Source organism: Symphalangus syndactylus, chromosome 3 (assembly GCF_028878055.3).
Source record: "Symphalangus syndactylus isolate Jambi chromosome 3, NHGRI_mSymSyn1-v2.1_pri, whole genome shotgun sequence".
NCBI lineage: Eukaryota > Metazoa > Chordata > Mammalia > Primates > Hylobatidae > Symphalangus > Symphalangus syndactylus.
In genome coordinates, this window is record NC_072425.2 from 147,213,533 (window position 1) to 147,236,898 (window position 23,366).

The 23,366-nt window shown below is 54.5% G+C and overlaps 1 protein-coding gene across 1 annotated transcript in view; it reads left to right on the top strand.

Annotated features, from left to right (window-relative positions):
* The window catches only part of ST14 (ST14 transmembrane serine protease matriptase), a 48,368-nt gene extending 31,698 nt beyond the window's left edge, over positions 1-16,670 (top strand). The window contains exons 8-19 of the mRNA XM_055273742.2: positions 376-515; positions 887-984; positions 2,564-2,673; positions 2,795-2,925; positions 4,058-4,162; positions 4,517-4,627; positions 4,713-4,826; positions 5,156-5,278; positions 6,150-6,336; positions 14,742-15,016; positions 15,750-15,886; positions 15,970-16,670. Of these exons, the coding sequence (XP_055129717.1) occupies positions 376-515; positions 887-984; positions 2,564-2,673; positions 2,795-2,925; positions 4,058-4,162; positions 4,517-4,627; positions 4,713-4,826; positions 5,156-5,278; positions 6,150-6,336; positions 14,742-15,016; positions 15,750-15,886; positions 15,970-16,131 (1,693 nt within the window). The 3' untranslated portion in view covers positions 16,132-16,670. The remainder of the gene's footprint in view (positions 1-375; positions 516-886; positions 985-2,563; positions 2,674-2,794; positions 2,926-4,057; positions 4,163-4,516; positions 4,628-4,712; positions 4,827-5,155; positions 5,279-6,149; positions 6,337-14,741; positions 15,017-15,749; positions 15,887-15,969) is intronic.
* Positions 16,671-23,366: the final 6,696 nt, after the last annotated feature.

The following is a 23,366-nucleotide window of genomic DNA, read 5'->3' on the forward strand; positions in this document are numbered from 1 at the left end:
AGCTAATTTTTGTATTTTTAGTAGAGACGGGATTTCACCATGATGGCCAGGCTGGTCTTGAACTCCTGACCTCAGGTGATTCACCCGCCTCGGCCTCCCAAAGTGCTAGGATTACAGGCGGGAGCCACCGCACCTGGCCGGGTGTTGCTTTTTAAACAAAGGTGAACTGTTTATCACTAACTCCTTCCATCAGTGATTGTGTGGGGGAGGGACTTACTTGAATGAAGGTCTTTTTGAGTCCATTCTTGGCCTCTGTGGATGGGACCAGAGTTAGGGGCGGGGTCCTCAGGCACCTCTGCCTGGGAGCCTGGTTTGGGTGTGTGAGAAGCTTGGGTTCTGTCTGCTCTTCCTAATGCCCGCCCTCTGCCCCCACAGGTTGTGTGGCACCTACCCTCCCTCCTACAACCTGACCTTCCACTCCTCCCAGAACGTCCTGCTCGTCACACTGATAACCAACACTGAGCGGCGGCATCCCGGCTTTGAGGCCACCTTCTTCCAGCTGCCTAAGATGAGCAGTAAGGAAGGGCAAGGCAGGGCGGAACTGCCCTCGGGCCGCGGAGAAGGGGAAAGCCTTAGTGGGGGTGACCTGAGCTTAGGAGGCCACAGGCTAGACTCTGTGGTTGGCGAACTGGCCTAGGTCAGCAGCAGAGGCTGAAGCTTGAGCCAAAGGCACCTGGCTGACCACCTGGGTCAGGAGCCCTCCCGAAGCTTTGGCACCCGGCACCTGGCTTTCCTGGCTGTGCACTTGCTGTGCAGCATCCAGGCATCCAGGAGGCAGTTCCAGGCCTCAGGCTGCAGAGCCCTCACCTGCCTGCTTGGCCAAGCAGGTTCCTGATCCGCCAAGCAGGTTCCTGATCCTCTTGCTTTCTCCCACCTTCCCTCTCAGGCTGTGGAGGCCGCTTACGTAAAGCCCAGGGGACATTCAACAGCCCCTACTACCCAGGCCACTACCCACCCAACATCGACTGCACATGGGACATTGAGGTAGGAGCTATGGGGTGTGTGAACGTGTGTGTGTGAGCATGTATATGCACATGTGTATGTCTCCCTGTGTGCATGTGTGCATGCATGTGTGCATGTGTTTGCATATGTGTATGTGTGTGCATGTGTGTGTGCATGTGTGTGTGTGTGTGTGTGAGAGAGGTGGATGGCAAATGAGGAAGACAGAAGAAAGGGAAGAGGAGATCCTTTATCAACCCCAAAGGGGCAGCCAGACGTGATGACTCACACCTGTAATCCCAGCACTTTGGGAGACCAAGGCAGGAGGATCACTTGAGGCCAGGAATTCAAGACCAGCCTGTGTAACACAGTGAGACCTCATCTCTACAAAAAATTACAAAAATTAGCCAGGCACGGTGGTGCACGTCTGTAGTCCCAGCTACTCAGGAGGCCGAGGTGGGAGGATCACTTAAGCCCAGGAGTTTAAGGCTACAGTAAACTATGACAGTGCCATTGCACTCCAGCCTGGGCAACAGTGAGACCCTGTCTCAAAAAACAGCAAAAACAAACCCAAAGAGACCACGTGTCTCAGGGCCCAGGGTGGGCTCAGGTCCTCCTGCAGTGTCAGGCAGATCCAGACTCTTATCTTAGCTCCTTGGCAGGTGACGGAACGACCTGGGCAGTTGCTGAAGCTCCCTGGGCCTCAGCTTGTCCCTAGGTGAAGTGAGGGTCTCAGAGGTGCCGTCAGGAAGAAATCAAAGAAGGTGTGTGAGACGAGAGAGTTGCCTGTCCGTGCTGCTCACGCCATCCCAGCCAGAGCTGCCTCCCTTTCCTTTCTTTAAAAATGCCAGGAGGGCCAGGTGCAGTGGCTCATGCCTGTAATCCCAGCACTTTGGGAGGCCAAGGCGGGTGGATCACAAGGTCAGGAGTTCGAGACCAGCCTGGGCAACATGATGAACTCCTATCTCTACTAAAAATACAAAAATTAGCCGGGTGTGGTGGCGGGCGCCTGTAATCCCAGCTGCTCGGGAGACTGAGGCAGGAAAATAGCTTGAACTCGGGAGCCGGAGGTTGTGGTGAGCTGAGATCTTGCCACTGTACTCCAGCCTGGGCGACAGAGCAAGACTTCGTCTCAAAAAAAAAAAAAAAAAAAAAAAGAACAGAGGCCGGGTGTAGTGGCTCGCACCTATAATCCCGGCACTTTGGGAGGCCGAGGCGGGCAGATCACCTGAGGTCAGGAGTTCGAGACCAGCCTGACCAACATGGTGAAACCCTATCTCTACTAAAAATACAAAAAAAATTATCTGGGTGTTGTGGCGTGTGCCTGTAGTCCCAGCTGCTCGGGAGGCTGAGGCAGGAGAATGGCGTGAACCCGGGAGGCGGAGGTTGCGGTGAGCCGAGATGGCGCCACTGCACTCCAGCCTGGGCGACAGAGCAAGACTCCATCTCAAAAAACAAACAAACAAACAAACAAACAAACACGCTGGGAGAACTTTCCAACCTGTCTTGGTGACGGAAGGCGTACCGTCTCTCCCTGGTCCATGCTGCCGCCTCCCTTTGACGTCCTCAGGTTCAGGGAGGAGGGAGGGAAGCCGCACATTCCCAGCAGCCTCTCTTCCCTCAGGTGCCCAACAACCAGCATGTGAAGGTGCGCTTCAAATTCTTCTACCTGCTGGAGCCCGGCGTGCCTACAGGCACCTGCCCCAAGGACTACGTGGAGATCAACGGGGAGAAGTGAGTCCCCGGGGGTGTGGGGGCTGCCGGGCCCAGGCTGCAGGGGGAGGGGTCCCACCAGACCCCCAGCCCCCTGGCCCCCAGCTGTCCCTCCTCACCTTGTGCCCCGCACCCGCTCCAGGTACTGCGGAGAGAGGTCCCAGTTCGTCGTCACCAGCAACAGCAACAAGATCACAGTTCGCTTCCACTCAGATCAGTCCTACACCGACACTGGGTTCTTAGCTGAATACCTCTCCTATGACTCGAGTGACCGTGAGTGAACATTGTTGGGAGGAGGCTGGCGGGGGCCTGCCTCGCATGTTCTGTCTACCTTGCATCTCGTTAGCGTCCTGCTTTGCTGATTCTAAAATGCTGGAGAAAGTAAGAGCATCTCACCCCTCCCGTAGCTTTGGGAGGAAAACACGCTGCCTTTGATGCATGAATTAAAGCAGGCTGGCCGTGAGCGCTGGTACGCACGGTGCCCTTCTGGGTTGCAGTCCCAGCATGAGGTACCTGCGGCCGGAGACGCCCCTCATCTGAGCTCCCCCGGCCATCCGTCCCTCAGGCCCACCTTCACCGTGACTTTGATCATCTGTGCTTGCCTCTGTGGCCTGTTAGCACCGTTAGGATTCATAGCGTAATTATGAGACACATTAGGAAGTACTGTTGGCTCTGTGTGCAGCGGTTCTTCCACATATACGATGTGTTTTTATTTCAACCCTGCATCATAGAATAACCTTGGGCAGACACTTAACTATGCTTAGGAATCCAAATTTAAGATAACATTCAAGGGCCTGGCTCACCACCAAAAGTACACTTGGATGAACCAACACCTTTGACCTAAACACTTAACCTGTGCCTGAAGTCTACCTGTGCGGAGGCGGTGACAATGGTCTCCTTATAACTTTGTCATCTGCAAAGTGGTCAGATGCCTCCGGATTTTGGAAACATTGAAATATTGAAGATGTTTAGAGTGAAGGAAGTGCGCGATGCTGCACTACATTTGGACAGGACACATCACATGCATCGGGGACCAGCTGAGTGTCACAGGCAGGGCCTGGCCCTCAGGGGCACCAGACAGCCCAGCACACAGGGCAGGGCAGGGCCTGCGACCAGCCAGCCTCTGCAGGGCACCTGGCGCTTCCTGGGCTTCGATCCTCAGTGGTGGGGAGGGAGGTGCCAGCCCAGGTTGGGGTCTGTGGCCAGCCCTCTTCCCACACTAGCAGCAGGTGCAGGAATCCCTTTGTCACAGCTTGGTGGGCCTGGGCAATCCCTGCCTTGAGCCACAGCACCCGCCCTGCTCCTGTGTGTTTGTGGCCGGGAGGTTGGCCCGAGGGAGGGAGCTGGGAGCCGGTGGAGGGAGGTGGGTGGGTGCTGGAGGCCTCAGGCCTGCCTGTGCCCGCAGCGTGCCCGGGGCAGTTCACGTGCCGCACGGGGCGGTGTATCCGGAAGGAGCTGCGCTGTGATGGCTGGGCCGACTGCACCGACCACAGCGATGAGCTCAACTGCAGTGAGTCAGGCTGGGAGCCCCGGTCCCCCCACCCTCCTTCCCTACCCTGCCTGCGTCCCATGGCCCTGCTGGCTGACTGCTGAGGCAGAAAGGCCGGAGGTGGTGGGAGTTTTTGCTCTCGGCCTTCCGGCCCCTCTCCCCACCCTGCCATATGGAGATTTTGGCCTCTATGGGGCAGGTGGTGGGGCGTCTGGGAAGTGCTGACGTCAGCTTGGCAGCTGGTGGAGCAGGGCCACTTGGGCCTCTCTGTAGGTCGGAAAGCGGTCCCCAGGTAGCTCTGATGGCCTGGGCATCCTGGGGAAGCAGTGAGTGATGAGGGCCTCGTGGCCGACACTCCCCCTTACCCCGCTCCAGGTTGCGACGCCACCCACCAGTTCACGTGCAAGAACAAGTTCTGCAAGCCCCTCTTCTGGGTCTGCGACAGTGTGAACGACTGCGGAGACAACAGCGACGAGCAGGGGTGCAGTGAGTGCTGCGGAGGGGCCGCCTGGGCGGGCAGGTGGGCAGGGCGACTCACGGTGGCTCCTGCTGAGTCCCGGTGCCTCTCCAGGTTGTCCGGCCCAGACCTTCAAGTGTTCCAGTGGGAAGTGCCTCTCGAAAAGCCAGCAGTGTGATGGGAAGGATGACTGTGGGGACGGGTCCGACGAGGCCTCCTGTGCCAAGGGTGAGGCCCGTCCCCACCCACGTTCCTGCTGGGGAGGCCCCGCCCCTGGAGAAGACTGCCCTGAGCACACCCACAAGCAGGATGCCCCGAGTTTAATGAACACAAACCACCTGGGTGTTAAGTGTGATGAGAAAGGGCTCTGGTTGGGGGAGAATTTTCTGGAAGGTGGAGAACGTGTAGCAGGGCTGGGAGGCCAGTGGGCAGGGGTGGGCAGGCCTGGGTGAGGGAATAAGGTGCAGGGGCCATTGAGGTGCCATTGGTGGTTTCTGGCTTCTGGTTGGATGCTGTAGAGGAATTGATCCCCTCCCCGTGTCCTCCTCCTTCAACAGTGAACGTTGTCACTTGTACCAAACACACCTACCGCTGCCTCAACGGGCTCTGCTTGAGTAAGGGCAACCCTGAGTGTGACGGGAAGGAGGACTGTAGCGACGGCTCAGATGAGAAGAACTGTGGTGAGCAGGGTATCCCCGTACGGTTGTGCAGGTCGTTCACTGTGTGAAGTGCCCACCAGAGGGTGCAATCCTGCCAGCACCTCACTTAGCAGCTCTGTGCTTGGGTGAGAGGGTGTGTCTCCTGGAGGAAAGGGTAGCCTTGCCAGTTGGCATGAAGGCACCACCCCACGGGCTGGCTCTGGTCTTGGAGAAAGGCCCGTACAGCCAGCATCTCAGCACCTCTGTAGCATGGCGAGGTCGTGGCTGCAGTGCGTCGCTGGCCCCTGCTATGTAGACACAGCTGTGGGGGAGTAGTCTGGAGAAGAGTGGCCCAGCTCACCCAAGCCCAAGGCGGGGTGTCACCCTTGCCCGCCCATACTTTAATTTGCAGTCTCCGTGTTTCAGAGGCCTTGGCTGGCCACAGGTTAGATTTGAGCACAGCTACAGCTGTTCTGTGACCTCACATCAGCGGTTCATTCGTCCCTCTGAGAGCTGTGCCCTTCGGCATTCAAAGATGCTTCTCCCTGCTCCATGCCGCCCCCTCCCTTGTGATGTCCCAAATGATATCAAATCAGGCAGATGACACCCAAATCAAAGTGAAGCTGACCAGCCGGCCTCCGGAGGCCCTCGCTGCATTTGTGAGGGAGGGGGAGGTGGGAAGATGAGGGTTTGAATTTGGGTGCGGGGAGAAGGAGGGGCATGGCGGAAGGGAGTCTGTGAAGCTCAAAGATAGTTTTGGGGGGTCCCTCACGCCCTGGCCACGCCAGCAGTGCTGTGCACGCCAAAAGCTGGCTTCCCCACACAGGGTCTCCTGGCACCCACTGCGTGTCCCCTTGGGGTTCAATGTCCCCACCTCGACTTGCTGTCCTCTGGTTCTCTGCCCCCTCTGCAGACTGTGGGCTGCGGTCCTTCACGAGACAGGCTCGTGTTGTCGGGGGCGTGGATGCGGATGAGGGCGAGTGGCCCTGGCAAGTGAGCCTCCACGCTCTGGGCCAGGGCCACATCTGCGGTGCTTCCCTCATCTCTCCCAGCTGGCTGGTCTCCGCCGCGCACTGCTACATCGATGACAGAGGATTCAGGTGGGTCTCTGGGTGGGCAGCAGGGAGCCTCCTTGCTGGCCCTTTGCATCTGGGAGTCATGCCAGGATAGGTTGGCACCGAGTCAGGGCATTGGAGGGGTGGCCACATGTGTTAGTCCGTTCTTGAGTTGCTCTAAAGAAATACCTGAGACTGGATCATTTATAAAGAAAAGAGGTTTATTTGGCCCATGGTTCTGCAGGCTGTATAGGAAGCGTGGCGCCAGCCTCTGCTTCTGGTGAGGGCCTCAGGGAGCTTCCATCCATGGCAGAAAGTGAAGGGGGAGGAGGCACATCACGTGGCGAGGGCGGGAGCAAGAGAGAGCAGGAGGACGTCCCAGACTCTTAAGCAGCCAGCCTCGTGTGAGCTCAGAACTCACCCATCACCATGGGGGGAGGCACCAAAACAGTCAAGAGGGATCCGTGACGAAAACACCTCCCACCACGCCCCACCTCCAACACTGGGGATCCCATTTCAACATGAGATTTGGAAGGGACAAGCATCCAAACCAAATGAGCAGATATCCCAGGATGGAGCTAAATAACAGTAATAATAAAAACTCACTGTATTCGGTGCCCCACTTGCAGCCAAGTGCTGTCTCTGTGCCTCTCCTAAAACCCCCTAGCAAGTTAGGCAGGTCGATTGTATCCTCACTACAGAAAATAAGGTTCAGAGAAGTAGGGACGTTTGCTTGGGGTGGCACAGCTGTTAAGTGGCAGAGCCAGACTTCAGCACAGGTGTGGTCTCCGGCGAGTCTGCACCGTGCAGCTCCTGGGATTGGCCAACATGAGCTTTGGATTCCTGCTCCAGCTCTGGCTTGCCGGTGGCCCTGGGCAGGTTATTCAAACTTCCTAGGCTTTGGGTTCTTCACTGATGATGGTGACAGTATCAGTTCCCACTCTTAGAGTTGTGAGAATTAAATACAATGCTGTGCTTGCGACACTTTGCACTGTGCCTGGCACATAGTAGGTGCTCAGCACGTCATGGCCTCAGACACACAGGCAGATGAGAGGCCTGGAAGGGTCACGTGGGCATCCCAGGAACAGGGGCACAATACCGGGCTGTGCTATTTGTGTCTTAGCTCCCGGCCTCTCTGGGCGTCTGGCCATTGGCTGAAGGAAGGAGTGTTAGGGCCTGGCTTGCTCTGAAGAGGCAGGCGCAGGGGCGTGGGCCTTCCAGGACAATCCAACCTCAGGAGAAGGGAATGCGCTTTCTGCTGGCTGCATGCTTTTCCACGGTAGGCAGCTCCAGGAGCAGGCGACTCAAGCCCTCAGCTGCCCTTTGCAGGGAGGAGAGATGGGCCCACAGCTGGAGGGAGGCCTGCGGCACAGAAGGAGTGCACTCAGACCCATGCCCAGGGCTTGGGTGATGGAGGCGGACAGCAAGAGCCTGTGGGGAGTGGACCCAGTTCCTTGGTCCCCAGCTTCGCTGGGTGCTTGACATGTGGCTTTGTCCAGCCTGAGGCTGTCCCTTGTCTCATTTTGTCACACTCAACTCCACCCATAGCAGAAATGATCTTTTTTTTTTTAGAGTAATGGGAGCTTATTTAAGAATTTCGTGTGTGTGTGTGTGTGTGTGTGAGAGAGAGAGAGTCAGAGTCTCACTGTGTCACCCAGGCTGAAGTTCAGTGATGCAAATCATAGCTTGCTGCAGTCTCGAACTCCTGGGCTTGAGCAGTCCTCCTGCCTCAGCCTCCCGAGTAGCTGGGACTACAGGCACATGCCACCATGCCCAGCTAGTTTAAAATTTTTGTAGAGACAGAGGCTTACTAAGTTGCTAAGCCTGGCCTCCAACTCCTAGGCTGAAGTGATCCTCCCATCTTGGCCTCCCAAAGTGCTGGCATTACAGATGTGAGCTACTGTGCCTGGCCCGACCACTTCTCTTTGAGGTTGGCTTCTGTGCCTCTTTGACATGCCCCATTCTTTCCTTTTTTGAGCCATGTCCTTGCTTTCTGGCACTACCAGGTACAATAGGTTCATTTTGTGTTTCCCCAGCCCAGCCCTAGGACCAGACATTTCTCCAAGGAGTCTTTTATTGGGGATGGTATTTAGAGACCAAGGTCCAGTTGCTAAGTGTGTTCATTGTCACCATGGTGTCATGTCCAGGCCCCGTCAGCAGGTGGAGCTAGGAAATGGCTGGGTGCATACTAAGAACTCCCCTGCCGTCCTGCACTGCTTCCTCTTTTCCTTTGCTTCATTGCTTTCTTTCTCATTTCCTTCTCCTTCATCCTGTGTTGATCATAGTCATGCTTCTGCCAACGAGTAGTGCAATTAATATTCAACACCCGTGGCTATTGACACTAGAGAGACCAACATGAATAGGACTTGGTCCCTGCAGATTGTGGGTCACACACTTGTAAGGGTAGGGACAAGACATGACACACATGTGCAGTAAGTGCTGTGCCAGGGCTGTGTCCAGGCTCCCTCGGGCCCAGCATGTGGACTTTAGAATTCTAAACCCATATGCCTGAGGGACTGGGGAGGGTGACTGTTGGGAACACTCAACATGGGTGTCTGAACTGAGGGTTGAAGGCGAGGGTGTTTGTCAGCTGGACCAGGTGGCTCAGACCTTCCAGACAAAGGGAGTGTCGTGTGCAGAGGCAGGGAGGTGTGAGGTGTGCAGGGGCCTGGTGTCAAGGGGCCCTGAGCACATGGCTAAGTCATCATGCATTCATCGCGCACTGCCGGGAGGCAGCATCGTGTCGCAGTTAAATGCACAGGCTGCCTAGGTTCCAACTGTGGCGTACAGCGTATTAGCTATATGATCTTTGGCAAGTTGCCCTCTCTGTGCCTGAGTCCTCATCTTAAAAAGGGTGACCCTACCTCGCAGGGCTGTTTCAGGGATAAAACAACTTACTGTGTCAGCATCGAGAAGAGTGCTTGGGACATGAGAAGTTCCACCTGAGCACTAGCAATTCCCACCTGCACTCCAGCCCCGAGGGTCACCATGGGGGATAGCAGTGGCTGCATCTTCACAACCAGTCTCTCAGCTGCTGGTAGACGTGCGTGCCTTAAACATTAGAGGCTGAGTCTGCTGATAGAATCAAATACTGTCGGACTTACCGATTGGCTGGGTTTGCAGACAGGGCTTCATGAAAGCGGGGTCTTGAGCCGAGGTCGCCAGGTGAACAGGCCGGGCTTGGAGGAGGGAGGTGGAAACCTGCAGGCACAGGGCAAAGAGCTGGATGGGGGTGTCCATGCTGAGTGTTGGGGTCACGGGGAATTGAGCCAGAGGGACAAGGATGGCTCTCCCCTCTCCCCGGTCCCATGAGACCCTTTCAGCTACATGCTCGCCTCCTGGGTGTTCCTGAAACCTCTCTACTCTCTTCTATTTGCACTGCCACCACCTCGCTCGTCCTAGCTCACTGTAGCCTGGGCAGCTGCAGCACCCTCCCCATCTACTTCCTTCCCTCTCAGGACTCTGGTCTGCACCACTCGAGCCCAGAGTGGTCTTCCCAAAATCTGGTCACCCCAATCTCTTGCTTCAATGCCTGCCGCGGCTTGCAGTATAAAGCAGAAACTCCTTCATGACCGACACGGCCACGTTATCTGGCCCCTGCCCTTCCGTCCAGCCTCAGTCTCCAGTGCAGTCCTCATGCCTTCCCCATGCTCAGTGTGAGGGCTTCCTGAACGTGCCTTTGCTCTCTCTCTTATTTTTTTTGAGACCGAGTTTCACTTTTGTTGCCCAAGCTGGAGTGCAATGGCGCAATCTCAGCTCACTGCAACCTCCGCCTCCCGGGTTCAAGCGATTCTCCTGCCTCACCCTCCCAAGTAGCTGGGATTACAGGCATGCGCCACCACGCCCAGCTAATTTTTTGTACTTTTAGTAGAAACGGGGTTTCACCATGTTAGCCAGGCTGGTCTTGAACTCCTGACCGCAGGTGATCTGCCTGCCTTGGCCTCCCAAAGTGCTGGGATTACAGGTGTGAGCCACTGCGCCCGGCCACCTTTGTTCTCTTTAAACATGTGGCATTTTCCACCCCTTCAGGCCGTAGGTGGCCAGGCCTATATGATCTCGAGGCTTGGTTCATAACTCACTTCGTTTCCGGCCTCCCAGCCCCTCCTCTTCCACAGCTTTCTACCTAGTCCTCTGTGGGACCTTCTTGTCACGCTGTAATTGGTGGTTTTCCTATCTCTCCCCATGTACACTGTGAACCTGAAGGCTGGGTCATAGATTGAATCACAGATGCCCAGGGATTGTTGAGTGAATGAGTTGATGGGGGCTGAGTCCATGGCTGGATGTGAGCAGGGTGGGAAACCTCTAGAAAGGTCAGGTCGATTAACGGTGAATGCAGAAGGCCTGGGTGGGTCACAAGACCTCATCTGGCAACTCTTGGGAATCCTTTTAGGCTGTAGAATGGGACGAAAAGGATCTCACAAAAGCAGCTTTTAGGAAGTCATTTTCTGGTGGCAACAGATTACAGTGAGGCGAGATTGGGCACAGCCCAGGTTGGAAAACTGAGCTTTGGCCTAGGCGTGCGATTCCATGGGGAGGTGGCTGTAAGAAAGGCCAGAAGGGGGCCTGGCATGGTGGCTTATGCCTGTAATCCCAGCACTTTGGGAAGCCGAAGCAGGGGGATCACCTGAGGTCAGGAGTTCGAGACCAGCCTGACTAACATGGTGAAACCCCATTTCTACTAAAAATACAAAAATTAGCCGAGCATGGTGGCATGCACCTGCACTCCCAGCTACTTGGCGGCGGCTGAGGCGGGAGGATCGCTTGAGCCTGGGAGGCAGAGGTTGTGGTGAGCCAAGATCATGCCACTACGCTCCAGCCTGGGCAACAGTGTAAGACTCCATCTCAAAAAAAAAAAAAAAGAAGGCCAGAAGGTGATGGACGCCGGGGCAGTGAGAGTGAACCAGGGCTCGGGCGGGCACGGGGAGAGATGTGGAGGCAGAGGCTCGGTTTAGTGCTCCGGGGTCAGGGAGGTGCCCTGGCTGGGCGGTTCAGTAACCTTTTGACTTTCCTGAGAGGTGAGGGAAAATGAAGCGAGTCTTCATGCCTTTCTCTTGTCATGCGCATTTTCTATTTTAAATACGTATTTTTCCAATGTTTTATTTTGAAACTTTTCAAACCTACAAAAATGTTGTAAATACAATGAATGAAAAAAAGGACTAGTACAGTGAACACTTTTTTTTTTTTTTTTTGAGACCGTCTCGCTGTCTCCAGGCTGGAGTGCAGCAGCATGATCTCAGCTCACTGCAACCTCTGCCTCCTGGCTTCAAGCAATTCTCCTGCCTCAGCCTCCGGAGTAGCTGGGACTACAGGTGTGCGCCACCACGCCCGGCTAAATTTTTGTATTTTTAGTGGAGACGGGGGTTTCACCATGCTGGCCAGGCTGGTCTTGAATTCGTGACCTCGTGATCGCTCCGCCTCGGCCTCCCAAAGTGCTGGGATTACAGGCGTGAGCCACCGCACCCGGCTGTACAGTGAACACTCTTGTACCTTTGATCTACATTCAGTGATTGAGTTAATCACGTTTGCTTTCTCCCTGTTTGCACCGCATGTATTTTTCAGAACCATTTCCCACCTGGGGGCAGCCATTGTGAGGCTTCCCACCAGGTGCCTCGGCCTGTGTCTCCAAGAACAAGGACGCTGTCCCACACTGGGAAATGGTGGCATTGCTTTGTGCTGCGAGCTGACGTACGCGTCATAAATGTCCTCCAATCATGCCCATCGTGTTCTTCTTTAGAGGTTTTTTTTTTTGAGACGCACTCTATCGCCTAGTGTGGAGTGCAGTGGCGCAATCTAAGCTCACTGCAACCTCCACCTCCCAGGTTCAGGTGATTCTCTTGCCTCAGTCTCCTGAGTAGCTGGGATTACAGGCACCTGCCACCACGCCTGGCTAATTTTTGTATTTTTAGTAGAGACGGGGTTTCATCACGTTGGCCAGGCTGGTCTCAAACTCCCAACCTTGTGATCCTCTCGCCTGGGGCTCCCAAAGTGCTGGGATTACAGGCGTGAGCCACCATGCCTGGCCTTCTTCGGAGCTTTTTAAAAAAAGTCCTAGGGTGCAGTCAAGGGTCATGCCTTGTATTTAGTCATTAGGTTTCTTTAATCTCATTTTAATCAAGAACAGTTTCTCTATACGTTTTTGTTTTGTTTTGTTTTTTTATGGCATTGACATTTTTGAAAAGTTCAGGACAGTTATCTTACAGGATGCCTCTCAATTTGGGTTTTCCCGACTGTGTTTTCATTGCTGAGTTAGGAAGCAGCGCATGGGCGGTGCTGTAGCCTTCTCGGGGACAGCAGGATCCCCCGTGAAGGGGGCTGGTCGGGAGAGGAGCCTGAGCACCTGGCTCGGCCGCCCAACAGGTTTCGCCATCATAAAGGGGCTTCCCCCTTGGGGACTACATGGTGAATACATCGCAGGTGATTCTTTGAATCAGCGTGAGTGTCTCGTTCTCCAGCCCTATTTTCCCCGGCGTCTCAGCGTCCGTTGGTGATTCTCACATGTGTTGATTATTACTGTGGCAGGTGCGAATGTGGTTCCTTATTGTACCGTTTCTTCAGCATTTAGGGGCTGCTCGCTCTTTCTTTCTCTTCTTCTTCTTTTTTTTTTTTTTTTTTTTTGCTTTTTTTTGAGGTGGGGTCTCACTCTGTTCCCCAGGCTGGAGTTAAGTGGTGCGATCTTGGTTCACTGCAACCTCTGCCTCCTGGGTTCAAGCAATTCTCCTGCCTCAGCCTCCCGAGTAGCTGGGATTATAGGCACCCGCCACCACGCCTGGCTAATTTTTGTGTTTTTGGTAGAGGTGGCGTTTCACCATGCTGGCCAGGCTGGTCTCGAACTCCTGACCTCAGGTGATCCACCCACCTCGGCCTCCCAAAGTGCTTGGATTATGGGAGTGAGCCACCACGCCCGGCCAGGGGCTGCTTTTTCTCTGTAAAGAATAGCTTCCCTTTATAAATTCTTTTGAAATTACTTTTTAGACTCAGAGTGGACTGATGGATTACCCCCACCCTTTTTTATTATTCTGCCTGTGTAGTAGTGTCACCCTGTCACCATTTATTTCGGGGTTCTTATTGTTCTAACTTTAGCCAGCTTTGTCAGGCCACATTGGTGTTTGAGTGCTCAATTGCTTCCTGCAGAAACAAAATGTTCCAGGTTTGCTTTATGCTTTCCATTAAGCCCCGGATCTGAAATCAGCCGTTTTTCCAAGGAGCCCTGGTTCCTTTCAATAGAGAAGGATATTTAGACACTAAGTTCTGGGTGCTGCTGGAGACAGCATTGGTTTTAGGCCAGTTTTTAAGAATCGTGAGCCGGCGGGCACGGTGGTTTATGCCTGTAATTCCAGCACTTTGGGAAGCCAAGATGGGCTGGTCGTTTGAGGTCAGGAGTTTGAGACCAGCTTGGCCAACGTGGCGAAACCCCATTTCCACTAAAAATACAAAAATTAGCCAGGCGTGGCTGTGCATGCCTGTAATCCCAGCTACTCGGGAGGCTGAGGCAGGAGAATCACTTGAACCTGGGAGGTGCAGGTTACAGTGAACTGAGATCACACCTCTTTACTCCAGCCTGGGTGACAGAGTGAGACTCCATCTCAAAAAATAATAATAAAATAAACTAAAATCATGAGCCTTTCCTGATACCTCTGATCTCATTCCACATCTGTGCCTCCTTTTCCCCCCAGTGGGGTGGGCTCCGGCTCTGCAGTGCACGTGGAACAGCTTCTGAATCACTAAACCTATTCCATAGCCAGCAACAAACTTAGTAGATACAACACATTTTTCAATTCATTTTGGTCTTAGGTTATATAGCACTGCATTAAAAATTTATTTGGGCCAGGCGTGGTGGCTCACGCCTGTAATCCCAGCACTTTGGGAGGCCGAGGCGGGCAGATCACAAGGTCAGGAGTTCGAGACCAGCCTGACCAACATGGTGAAACCCCCATCTCTACTAAAAATACAAAAATTAGCTGGGCGTGGTGGTGCGCACTTGTAATCCCAGCTACTCAAGAGGCTGAGGCAGGATAATCGCTTGAACTCGGGAGGTGGAGATTGCAGTGAGCCGAGATCATGCCACTGCACTCCAGTCTGGGTGACAGAGTGAGACTCCGTCTCAAAAAATAAATATAAATAAAATAAAATAAAATAAATTATTTGGATTGATTTGTCTGTTATTCCTCCTGCGAAAGATCAGGTTCATAAGATAACTAATTTTTGGTCATCAGATTAAAAATGTATTCAAGGAGGGGGGTAAAGAGTTCAAGAGGGATTTCCTACTGCAGCGGGAGGCACTTAGTAGTTTCTAGCTTAGGGTCAAGACCAAGTAAGAGCCGGCCCCGTCGTCTTCTCTCAGCCGCAGCTGTGCCTCATCCATGCGGAATCCTCTGGGAAGGCGCGGGGCTGCGGGGCCGTGTGCACAGGCCCAAGTGATTGCGCAGTCTCATAGCGGCTCTCCCTCCCAGGTACTCGGACCCCACGCAGTGGACGGCCTTCCTGGGCTTGCACGACCAGAGCCAGCGCAGCGCCCCCGGGGTGCAGGAGCGCCGGCTGAAGCGCATCATCTCCCACCCCTCCTTCAACGACTTCACCTTCGACTATGACATCGCGCTGCTGGAGCTGGAGAAACCGGTGGAGTACAGCTCCATGGTGCGGCCCATCTGCCTGCCGGACGCCTCTCATGTCTTCCCTGCCGGCAAGGCCATCTGGGTCACGGGCTGGGGACACACCCAGTATGGAGGTAAGTTTCGGGCTGACCCAGAGCTCCGCAGAGGGCCTGGGGCCTTCCTCCAAGGCCGTGTTGCGTCTGCGTGTCCAGTCTCCCCCTGCCTGGCAGAATGAGGCTGTCCAGGGCGGAAAGGAGGCCTTTAGTAAAAGGGGCATGGGATTTGCAGCCCAGGCTCAGGATTGAAGGCTGGCTTTGCCCCTAATTACCTGAGTGACGTTGAGCGAGTTGCTTAAACTCTGATCCTGTTTGTGCATCCACATAATGAAGATAGGAACACCTTAAGCCCAATGGTGCTTAAGGCACGTGAGGGGGCGGGTATGAAGGGAAGCAGGCCATTAGTTGGCAAATGCTAGATTGAAAAAATCCACTCTATAGCATATGCTGAACATTTGTAGTCTTTGGAGAGGAAAGAAAACGAACAGGACTTACAGCTCTAACGCCCTCACAGAAGCCCGGGGGCATTTGCAGCGCCTTCCCTCCGCCTCTCTGCTTGTTGTTCCCTCACCCCTGCTTGCCACGCGTCTGTTCCCTCTCAACTCGCCCGGCAGATCTCAGCATGCGCCTACTTTCTCTAGGTGGCTGCTATTGCCACAGCCCACTGAGTAGACGCGGATTACCCGTTTGTCAGCCCCGGGCATTTGGGCTGTTCCAGAGCTTTGCTAGTCCAATGCCCCGTGGGGAGCGTCTCGAATGACGCCGTCCCCGAGGCAGCCCGGCTCCCAGCCCCGTCCTGCCCTCTCCCCAGGCACTGGCGCGCTGATCCTGCAGAAGGGTGAGATCCGCGTCATCAACCAGACCACCTGCGAGAACCTCCTGCCGCAGCAGATCACGCCGCGCATGATGTGCGTGGGCTTCCTTAGCGGCGGCGTGGACTCCTGCCAGGTGCCCCCCGGGGCAGGAGGGCGGCAAGTGGGCCCCGGGAGAGGCGGGACTGGGGACTCACGGCAGGACTTGTCTCCGCCCAGGGTGATTCCGGGGGACCCCTGTCCAGCGTGGAGGCGGATGGGCGGATATTCCAGGCCGGTGTGGTGAGCTGGGGAGACGGCTGCGCTCAGAGGAACAAGCCAGGCGTGTACACAAGGCTCCCTCTGTTTCGGGACTGGATCAAAGAGAAAACTGGGGTATAGGGGCTGGGGCCACCCAAATGTGTACACCTGCGGGGCCACCCACCGTCCACCCCAGTGTGCATGCCTGCAGGCTGGAGACTGGACTGCTGACTGCACCAGCGCCCCCAGAACATACACTGTGAACTGCATCTCCAGGGCTCCAAATCTGCCTAGAAAACGTCTGGCTTCCTCAGCCTCCAAAGTGGAGCTGGGAGGTGGAAGGGGAGGACCCTGGTGGTTCGACTGACCCAACTGGGGGCAAAGGTTTGAAGACACAGCCTCCCCCGCCAGCCCCAAGCTGGGCCGAGGCGCGTTTCTGCATATCTGCCTCCCCTGTCTCTAAGGAGCAGCGGGAACGGAGCTTCGGGGCCTCCTCAGTGAAGGTGGTGGGGCTGCCGGATCTGGGCTGTGGGGCCCTTGGGCCATGCCCTTCAGGAAGGCCAGGCTCGGAGGACCCTGGAAAACAGACGGGTCTGAGATTGAAATTGTTTTACCAGCTCCCAGGGTGGACTTCAGTGTGTGTATTTGTGTAAATGAGTAAAACATTTTATTTCTTTTTAGATAAGTTTCTTTTGCTACTGGAGTCGCGCCCTCCTTCCTCCTTTTTCCTACTCGATTTGCAAGAAATTAGACTTACATTCCCCTCAGCACCGACCCGGAGGCAGGCTGGGTGGGGCCCACAGTGCCGTTGCTTTCTCTAGGCCAGCAAGGGGCTGGTTTTGCTCTGATCTGTAGCTTCCAAGACCAGGGGCCTGGTGCCCTGGTAGGAGGGAAATACGGGTGGCAAGGCGGGGAGACGAACGTGTGGGGATGGTGGAGAGGGGGTGCACGGGCACCCAGGCCCGGGTCCAACCTAGGAGAGAGAGGAGTTTTGTCAGAGGAAGATGGGCGGAAGCGTGGCTTCGTGTTTGGTGGGGAGGTGGTCGTGTGAGCGCACACACTCACAGGGACAGATGTGAGGCTGTGCATGAATACCTGGCTGGCTGTCCAGTGAAGGCTGAACATTTGGGTCCCAAGGCCTTGGAGGAAGGTGCTGCCTGGCTCAAGGGCACCCACACCCCCTGTGCCATCCCCCTTGATTTTTTCTTTTTCTTTTTTTTTTTTGAGTCAGGGTCTTGCTCTGTCACCCAGGCTGGAATGCAGTGACATGATCACAGTTCATTGCAGCCTTAGTCTCCTGGGCTCAAGCTATCCTCCTGCCTCAGCCTCCTGAGCAGCTGGGACTAGAGGTGCCCACCATCACACCCGGCTAAGTTTTGTATTTTTTTTTTTTTTTTGTAGTGACAGGGTCTCACTGTTTCCCAGGCTGGTCTCGAACTCCTGGGCTCAAGTCATCTCCCGCTTTGGGCTCGTGCTGAGCCTCCACCCCCAGCCTCCCTTGATTTTCTTATTAATTTAAAATATTCCCTCTCTTCTTGCTTGGTGGCCTGAAGGGACAATGTCAACAATCTGGGGATGGGTTAGGGAGCTTTTGGGGGAACATTTGAGGGCTTCTTGTGTGCTGATGCGCCACGTGAGCTTTGGGCAGGGAAGAGGACCTGGGGAGAGAAATGACATGGCTGGTGTCAGGAGGGCAGAAGGTAGCCTTGGCTCACCACTGTGTCCCCAGCTCAGGCCTGTCCTAGAACATGCGGATATGTGTTTGTTCAATGAATGGTTTTTTGCCTGCCACGAATTATGGAAACAAAAGGGAGGGAATATAGTCTGAATGGAGCAACGTGCAAGGCTTCTCGGGGGAGGTGGCGTTTGCAGCGCCTCTTTCATTTTAGCCTGAGTGTTTTACCTTTTTGAGGGAGGGAGTGTTGCCTGGAACCTGTGCGAGAATCTGTCGGATTTTCCTCCCCGGGGAGGGAAAGAACATCTGTTCTTACCAAGGCGTGGGAAGTGGAATGAGGATGATGCTGAAGGACTCCTGTGTGTGTCGTAAATGTCATTCCTTTTCTGCCCTGACGTGGTCATTCCCTCCTGATCGCTTCGGACAGAAGTGCCCAGTGCAGGCGCTGAGGGAATGGTCTACGTTAAATGGAGAGGTTTCACGAGGCCTGTGTGTGGTCTGGTTCCTAAGTGTGCGTGAGCTTGGGCAGCCGGGGCTTGGCCGGGGTGTAGACGTGGTCACCCATGCAGTGGGATTCAGGGAGGCCAGCCCAGCCCGTGCCACTGCACCACCCTCAGCACCATTGTGGCTTGACAGTGTTCTGGACTACTCACTCCCCCAGGTCAGATCCCCAGCCGGGGAGCAGGTGAAAACATAGATGGCTAGCCTTCAGGGTCATCCCTCCCTTTCCAGGACTCTCTGCGGGAGGTCTGAGTGGGACAAGGCGTGTCGTCTGTGGCAGTGTTTCTCTTGGGAGGTCCTTGGGCAGGAACATGGAGATCTCTTGGGACTCATAGGTGCAGAGTCTCACGCTTCATCCAGACCTCCTGAACAGAATACTGGGGGGCCCGCTGGGTGGGGCCAGTGGCCTGTGCTCTAAGAAGCGTTCCCGTGAGGTGGGAGAGCACCATTTTAGCAGCGGGTCATGCCATTCCAAGTGCCACGGAGCAGCAGCATCACCAAATGCTTCACCAGATGCCCAGAGCCGTGGTTTGCAGGACACCCTTGGTCCTTGGGGGATCCTGGAAGCCTGCCTGAATGTTGAGAAGCATTTGATTCCTGGAAAATCAATCAAGTGTCAATGCCTTTAAAAAGATTATGGGGCCAAATCCTGTGTTACTTCTGGCTGGAGATCAGAAGATCAGGCTGAGACTTCCTAACTCGCCAGAGGCCAGACACATCACTCAGGCCCCATGCTGATAGCTCTCATGAAGGCAGAAGTCTCTGGTCCAAGAGCCTGAGCTGACGGGGTGGGAATGCCAACCGGCCTTAGCCATTCCTCCTTGCTGAGGATGGCAGTCCAGACCTGCAGCGGCTGGGAAGGGCCACAGGCCTGCGTACGTCTGTGCTGACCAGCCTTTCCTTCACCCAGGCGAAGGCCACAGCTGAGGTCTGAAGGGTTAGAGGAGGAGGTGGGAGGGCCAGGCTGAGGGCCCCCCCGTGCACAGGTCCCCTGCACAGCAGGCTGGCCTCACAGGGGAAGAGTGCAGGGCTGCTGCTGCGCTCCCACAAGCTCAGTGCAGCACCGCAGAGGCTTTCCTCTACTGACTAGCTGTTTGCATTGCTGAGATCTCAAGATGATCCAACTCTCTGATCCTCCTAAACTACCTTGTATTGCCATTGTTTTAGCTACGAATCATAACCATGTAAATTTAATGAAAGTTTAACCCGAGTCCTGCTTATTGCAGCCATGGCGAGTCCTACTCAGACCTAGAGTCTGCAGGAATCACAGTGAAATTTGGATTAGGAAGGACTTTATGGAAAAGGAAAGGTTTAAAATCCTGGGCCCAGTTTGGAGGTCTCCAGAGACCTAGAGCTACGGACCCCAGAGGCTGAGCAGCTGTTGTTCAGGCCGACGGCCACACGGTGGCGATGTTGCGCCGTTCCGGGGCGTGGGTGCTCACGGGTGGGGCGGGGTGGCTGGGGCCGTCTGTTTTCGGCGGCTGCTTCCTGCTGCTTCCAGTCACCTTTCAGGTAGTGAAATCGGTGCCTGGCTCAGGGTGAGCATCGAAGAGGCCCACAGCCTGAAGCCTTTCCTGGCCAGCCGTTCGCCCCTTTAATGCCCCCACCTCCAGTCTGTAGCCAGGACCTGCTGGCTCTCTGGCCTTGGGGCCTGGAGGACACATTCTCAGGGCAGGCTCTAAAGATGGCTTTTGAGATTGAGGAGGACAGAGTGGTGACCTGTGGGTCGAGGTGGGTGCTGTCTCTAAGTGGAACTTTATCCCGTGAGACACAACTGGCCCCAGAGACAACTGTGCAGGGCCATTTACCACACGTGGGTATGTCTGTCCATACACATGTACACAGGTATTCTGGGGGCAGAGGGGTGTGTGCGTGTGTGTGCGTGTGTGCGCGTGTGTGTGTGTGTGTTGGGGATTGTGCAGTCCTGGAATAGACAGATTAGAATGTGCCACAAGAATATGACCTGGCTGCTACACCAGATGCCCTCTCCCTCCCCAGGAGCACTTGAGGGGCTACAGACCCAAAGTCAGGTACCTGTGACCAAACATTGCTTTTCACTTTTCATCAGTTTTGCAGGTTTGAGGCGTGTGTGTGTATGTGTGTGCATGTATGTGTGTATGGGCGCGTGTGTGCACGCATGTATGTGCATGCATGTGTGTGTGTGGTGTGTGTGTGCATGCGTGCATGTGTTGCCCACCTGCAACCGCACGTTGGGATGTGTGTGTGCATAGTGTATGTGCATGTGTGTGTGTGGTGTGCGTGTGTGCGTGTGCGTGCATGTGTGTATTTGTGTGTGTTGCTCACCTGCAATCACAGGTGAGGAAAATTGGATCTTCAGCTAGTGATTCTCAGATACTTGAATTTCTCAGAGCAGGGAGCTGAAAGGAGAAACACGGTCCAGCACATCCAGCGTTTATGAAGATCGCCTCCCGAGTGCTCTAAGGGATTTCTGAGTCGTATTTCATTTCAACCTCACAGCAGCCCCATGGTCTTTCCCACTTTAGAGATAGAATACCAAGGCACCAAAAATCTGAATAACCTGTCCAAAGGCCCCACACTCAGGAAATATGGCATTGGATGTCAGTGATCTGGTTCCAGAGCCAGCACTATGCTCTATCATATCCATATATATCATACATGTATACATCTATCCATCATATACATATCAGCACTGCTCTATCATATCCGTATATATCATACATGTATACATCTATCCATATACATATCAGCACTGTGCTCTATCATATTCATATAGATCACACATGTATACATCTATCCATCATATACATATCAGCACTGTGCTCTATCATACACATCCACACTGTGTACTATATATCAGTAACATACTGTCACCAGCATTTCATAAAGAAAGGAGAGTCTAACATGCTAACTGCAGGTAGGTCATACTTTTGTTATAAAAGACAGTCTTGGATTGCCAAGGCGTGGTGCCTCATGCCTGTAATACCAGCACTCTGGGAGGCCGAGGCAGGTGGATTGAGTCTAGAAGTTCGAGACCAGGCCTGGGCAACATAGACATTTTTACCTGTCTGGTAAAAATGCAAAAAATTAGCCAGGCACGGTGGCGGGCGCCCGTAATCCCAGCCACTTGCGAGACTGAGGTGGGAGAATCACCTGAACTCAGGAGGCTGAGGCTGCAGGGAGCTGAGATTGCGCCACTCCTGCACTCCAGCCTGGGCAAACAGTGAGACCCTGTCTCAGAAAAAAAAAGTATTTTAAATGCTTTAATTTTTGTGCAAACACTTGAAACTGTCTCAGCAGCAAATATGTGTGGATCAGCTTTTGGGAGTTGTCCTCCAATGAGTCCTCTTTCTTTTGGGAATCCTGTCAAACCTTGCAGAGACCTTCAGGCTGGGAGCTGTTTCTGCCAGAAGACCCATCTTCCAGCCTAGGGGTTTGCTCTGGGCTGTGCATGCCCTTCTCTTCCATCTGCACTGCCACCCTCGATGGCATCGCTTCTGGGGCTCCTGGAGTCCACTCAGCCAGACAGACGACGATTTTCATTAGCCATGATGCCACCATGATGCCACCTCAGTTTGCTCAGTGAGGATGGTTGATGGGGACAGGGAAGGGAGTAGAATGTTGGTTGAAGGAGGTGAGGACAACAGCTATCTCAGGCCAGGCCACTGGGCCATTCCTCAAGGTGACAATCAGGAACGGAACTTGGAAAGGCCCCAAACACCACTAAGAATGATGAGACCAAACCCCAAAGAAGGAATGGGAGTATTTCTCCCCTGGTTTCATATCTTGCGACTGCCTAGAAGACGGTTCAAGCTGCTGTCCCGTGAGATGACCAGCACAGCATTGACAATGGGCGAAGTCGTCAGGGTGGGCATCCCTTCAGGGGTGTAGGGGGCACAGGTGCAACCCACAGCCAGGAGGTGCCCGCAGAGGGGCTAGCCTGGCTCTACTCCAGGGCTTGGCTGGCCACCAAGTATAAGCCTGTGGCCACCAAGTATAAGCCAAGACACCTTCCCGCGCAGGCTGTTCCCTGCCCTGCAAGCTGATGCGGGTATGACACTAATTGCTTCTGGGACCTGATATGCCTACAGCGAGGACACTGTATTTTGATAGAGATCCTCTTAGGATGGCAGTGGCCTTGACTATCCTCTTCCTATTTCTCTCCTTTTCTCCTCCAGAGAAATGTATCCTCCCAAGTTCCACTGTCCTGCGCCTGCAACTTGGAGACCATGTGTTCATTCTACCCTTTCCACTCACTCCCATCGTTTCCTAGAAAGTCACGGTCCAGAGCTGGTTGCGGGCGTGGGTGGGACTCAGCTCCACTGTCTGTCTATTCCATAGACTCAGCACCTTCCAGCGGGAGGGATGTGTGTGTTTTCCTGGGATGAGAACTTAGCTTTCCCTTGCCCTTGCCTTGGCTGCAGGCTCCCTCCCCCACGCGCTGCTTTCACCTTGGAGGTTATCACTGTTTCCCCTGCCCACACCCCTGGACCAAGAATAACCCAGCCTCTGCGCCAGACCCTCTGGAACTTCATATGGTCTCGTTTAACTCAATAGGGAAAGAGCTGAACAGGGAAATTCTTCCATCCTCAGCCTGTGTGCTTTTTCCACAGAGCTCTGAGGACACAGTGTGAGGGAGGGGGTCGAGGGGCCAGGCCCACCCAGGAAGGGTGGAGAAGATCTCGGTCTCCACGCAGAAGGACATTCGAAGAACAGCTCCCAGAATACACCGGGTATCTGACACCTCTGCAGCTCATAATCCAATTCCCATCCAAATCCCAATGAAGACAAATAGGACAGAAGAAATGTATAGGCATAAACTAGGGAAAAAATGATATCTGTTTGAAACATGTGACTCTGTTGCAAAAGAATGAGTAACAAACTTACTTGAATGGGCCAAGGGAAAGGATGAGAGAAGAAGCCGCTCATTAATTCAACAAATCAGCCATCTGTGCCTGGGGAAAGGGCACCCGGTGTAGGCTGGGGCATCGGGCCCCCAGGCGAGGCAGGCACTTGGGAAACGAGGTCCTGGGCACGTCTGGGCGGGCAGACAGGTCACATTCCTGGCACGGTCAGGTCATGGGGTCTAGCCGACCAGCCTGAGCTGAGCACAGGAAAGGTGCGTCTGTCTGGGGCCTTCTGGGGTGTGTGTGAGGACCTTTGTGATCCTCCAAGGCTCAGTGGAGTTCCTGTTTCCCGGGAAAGCAGCTGCCTGAGGGAC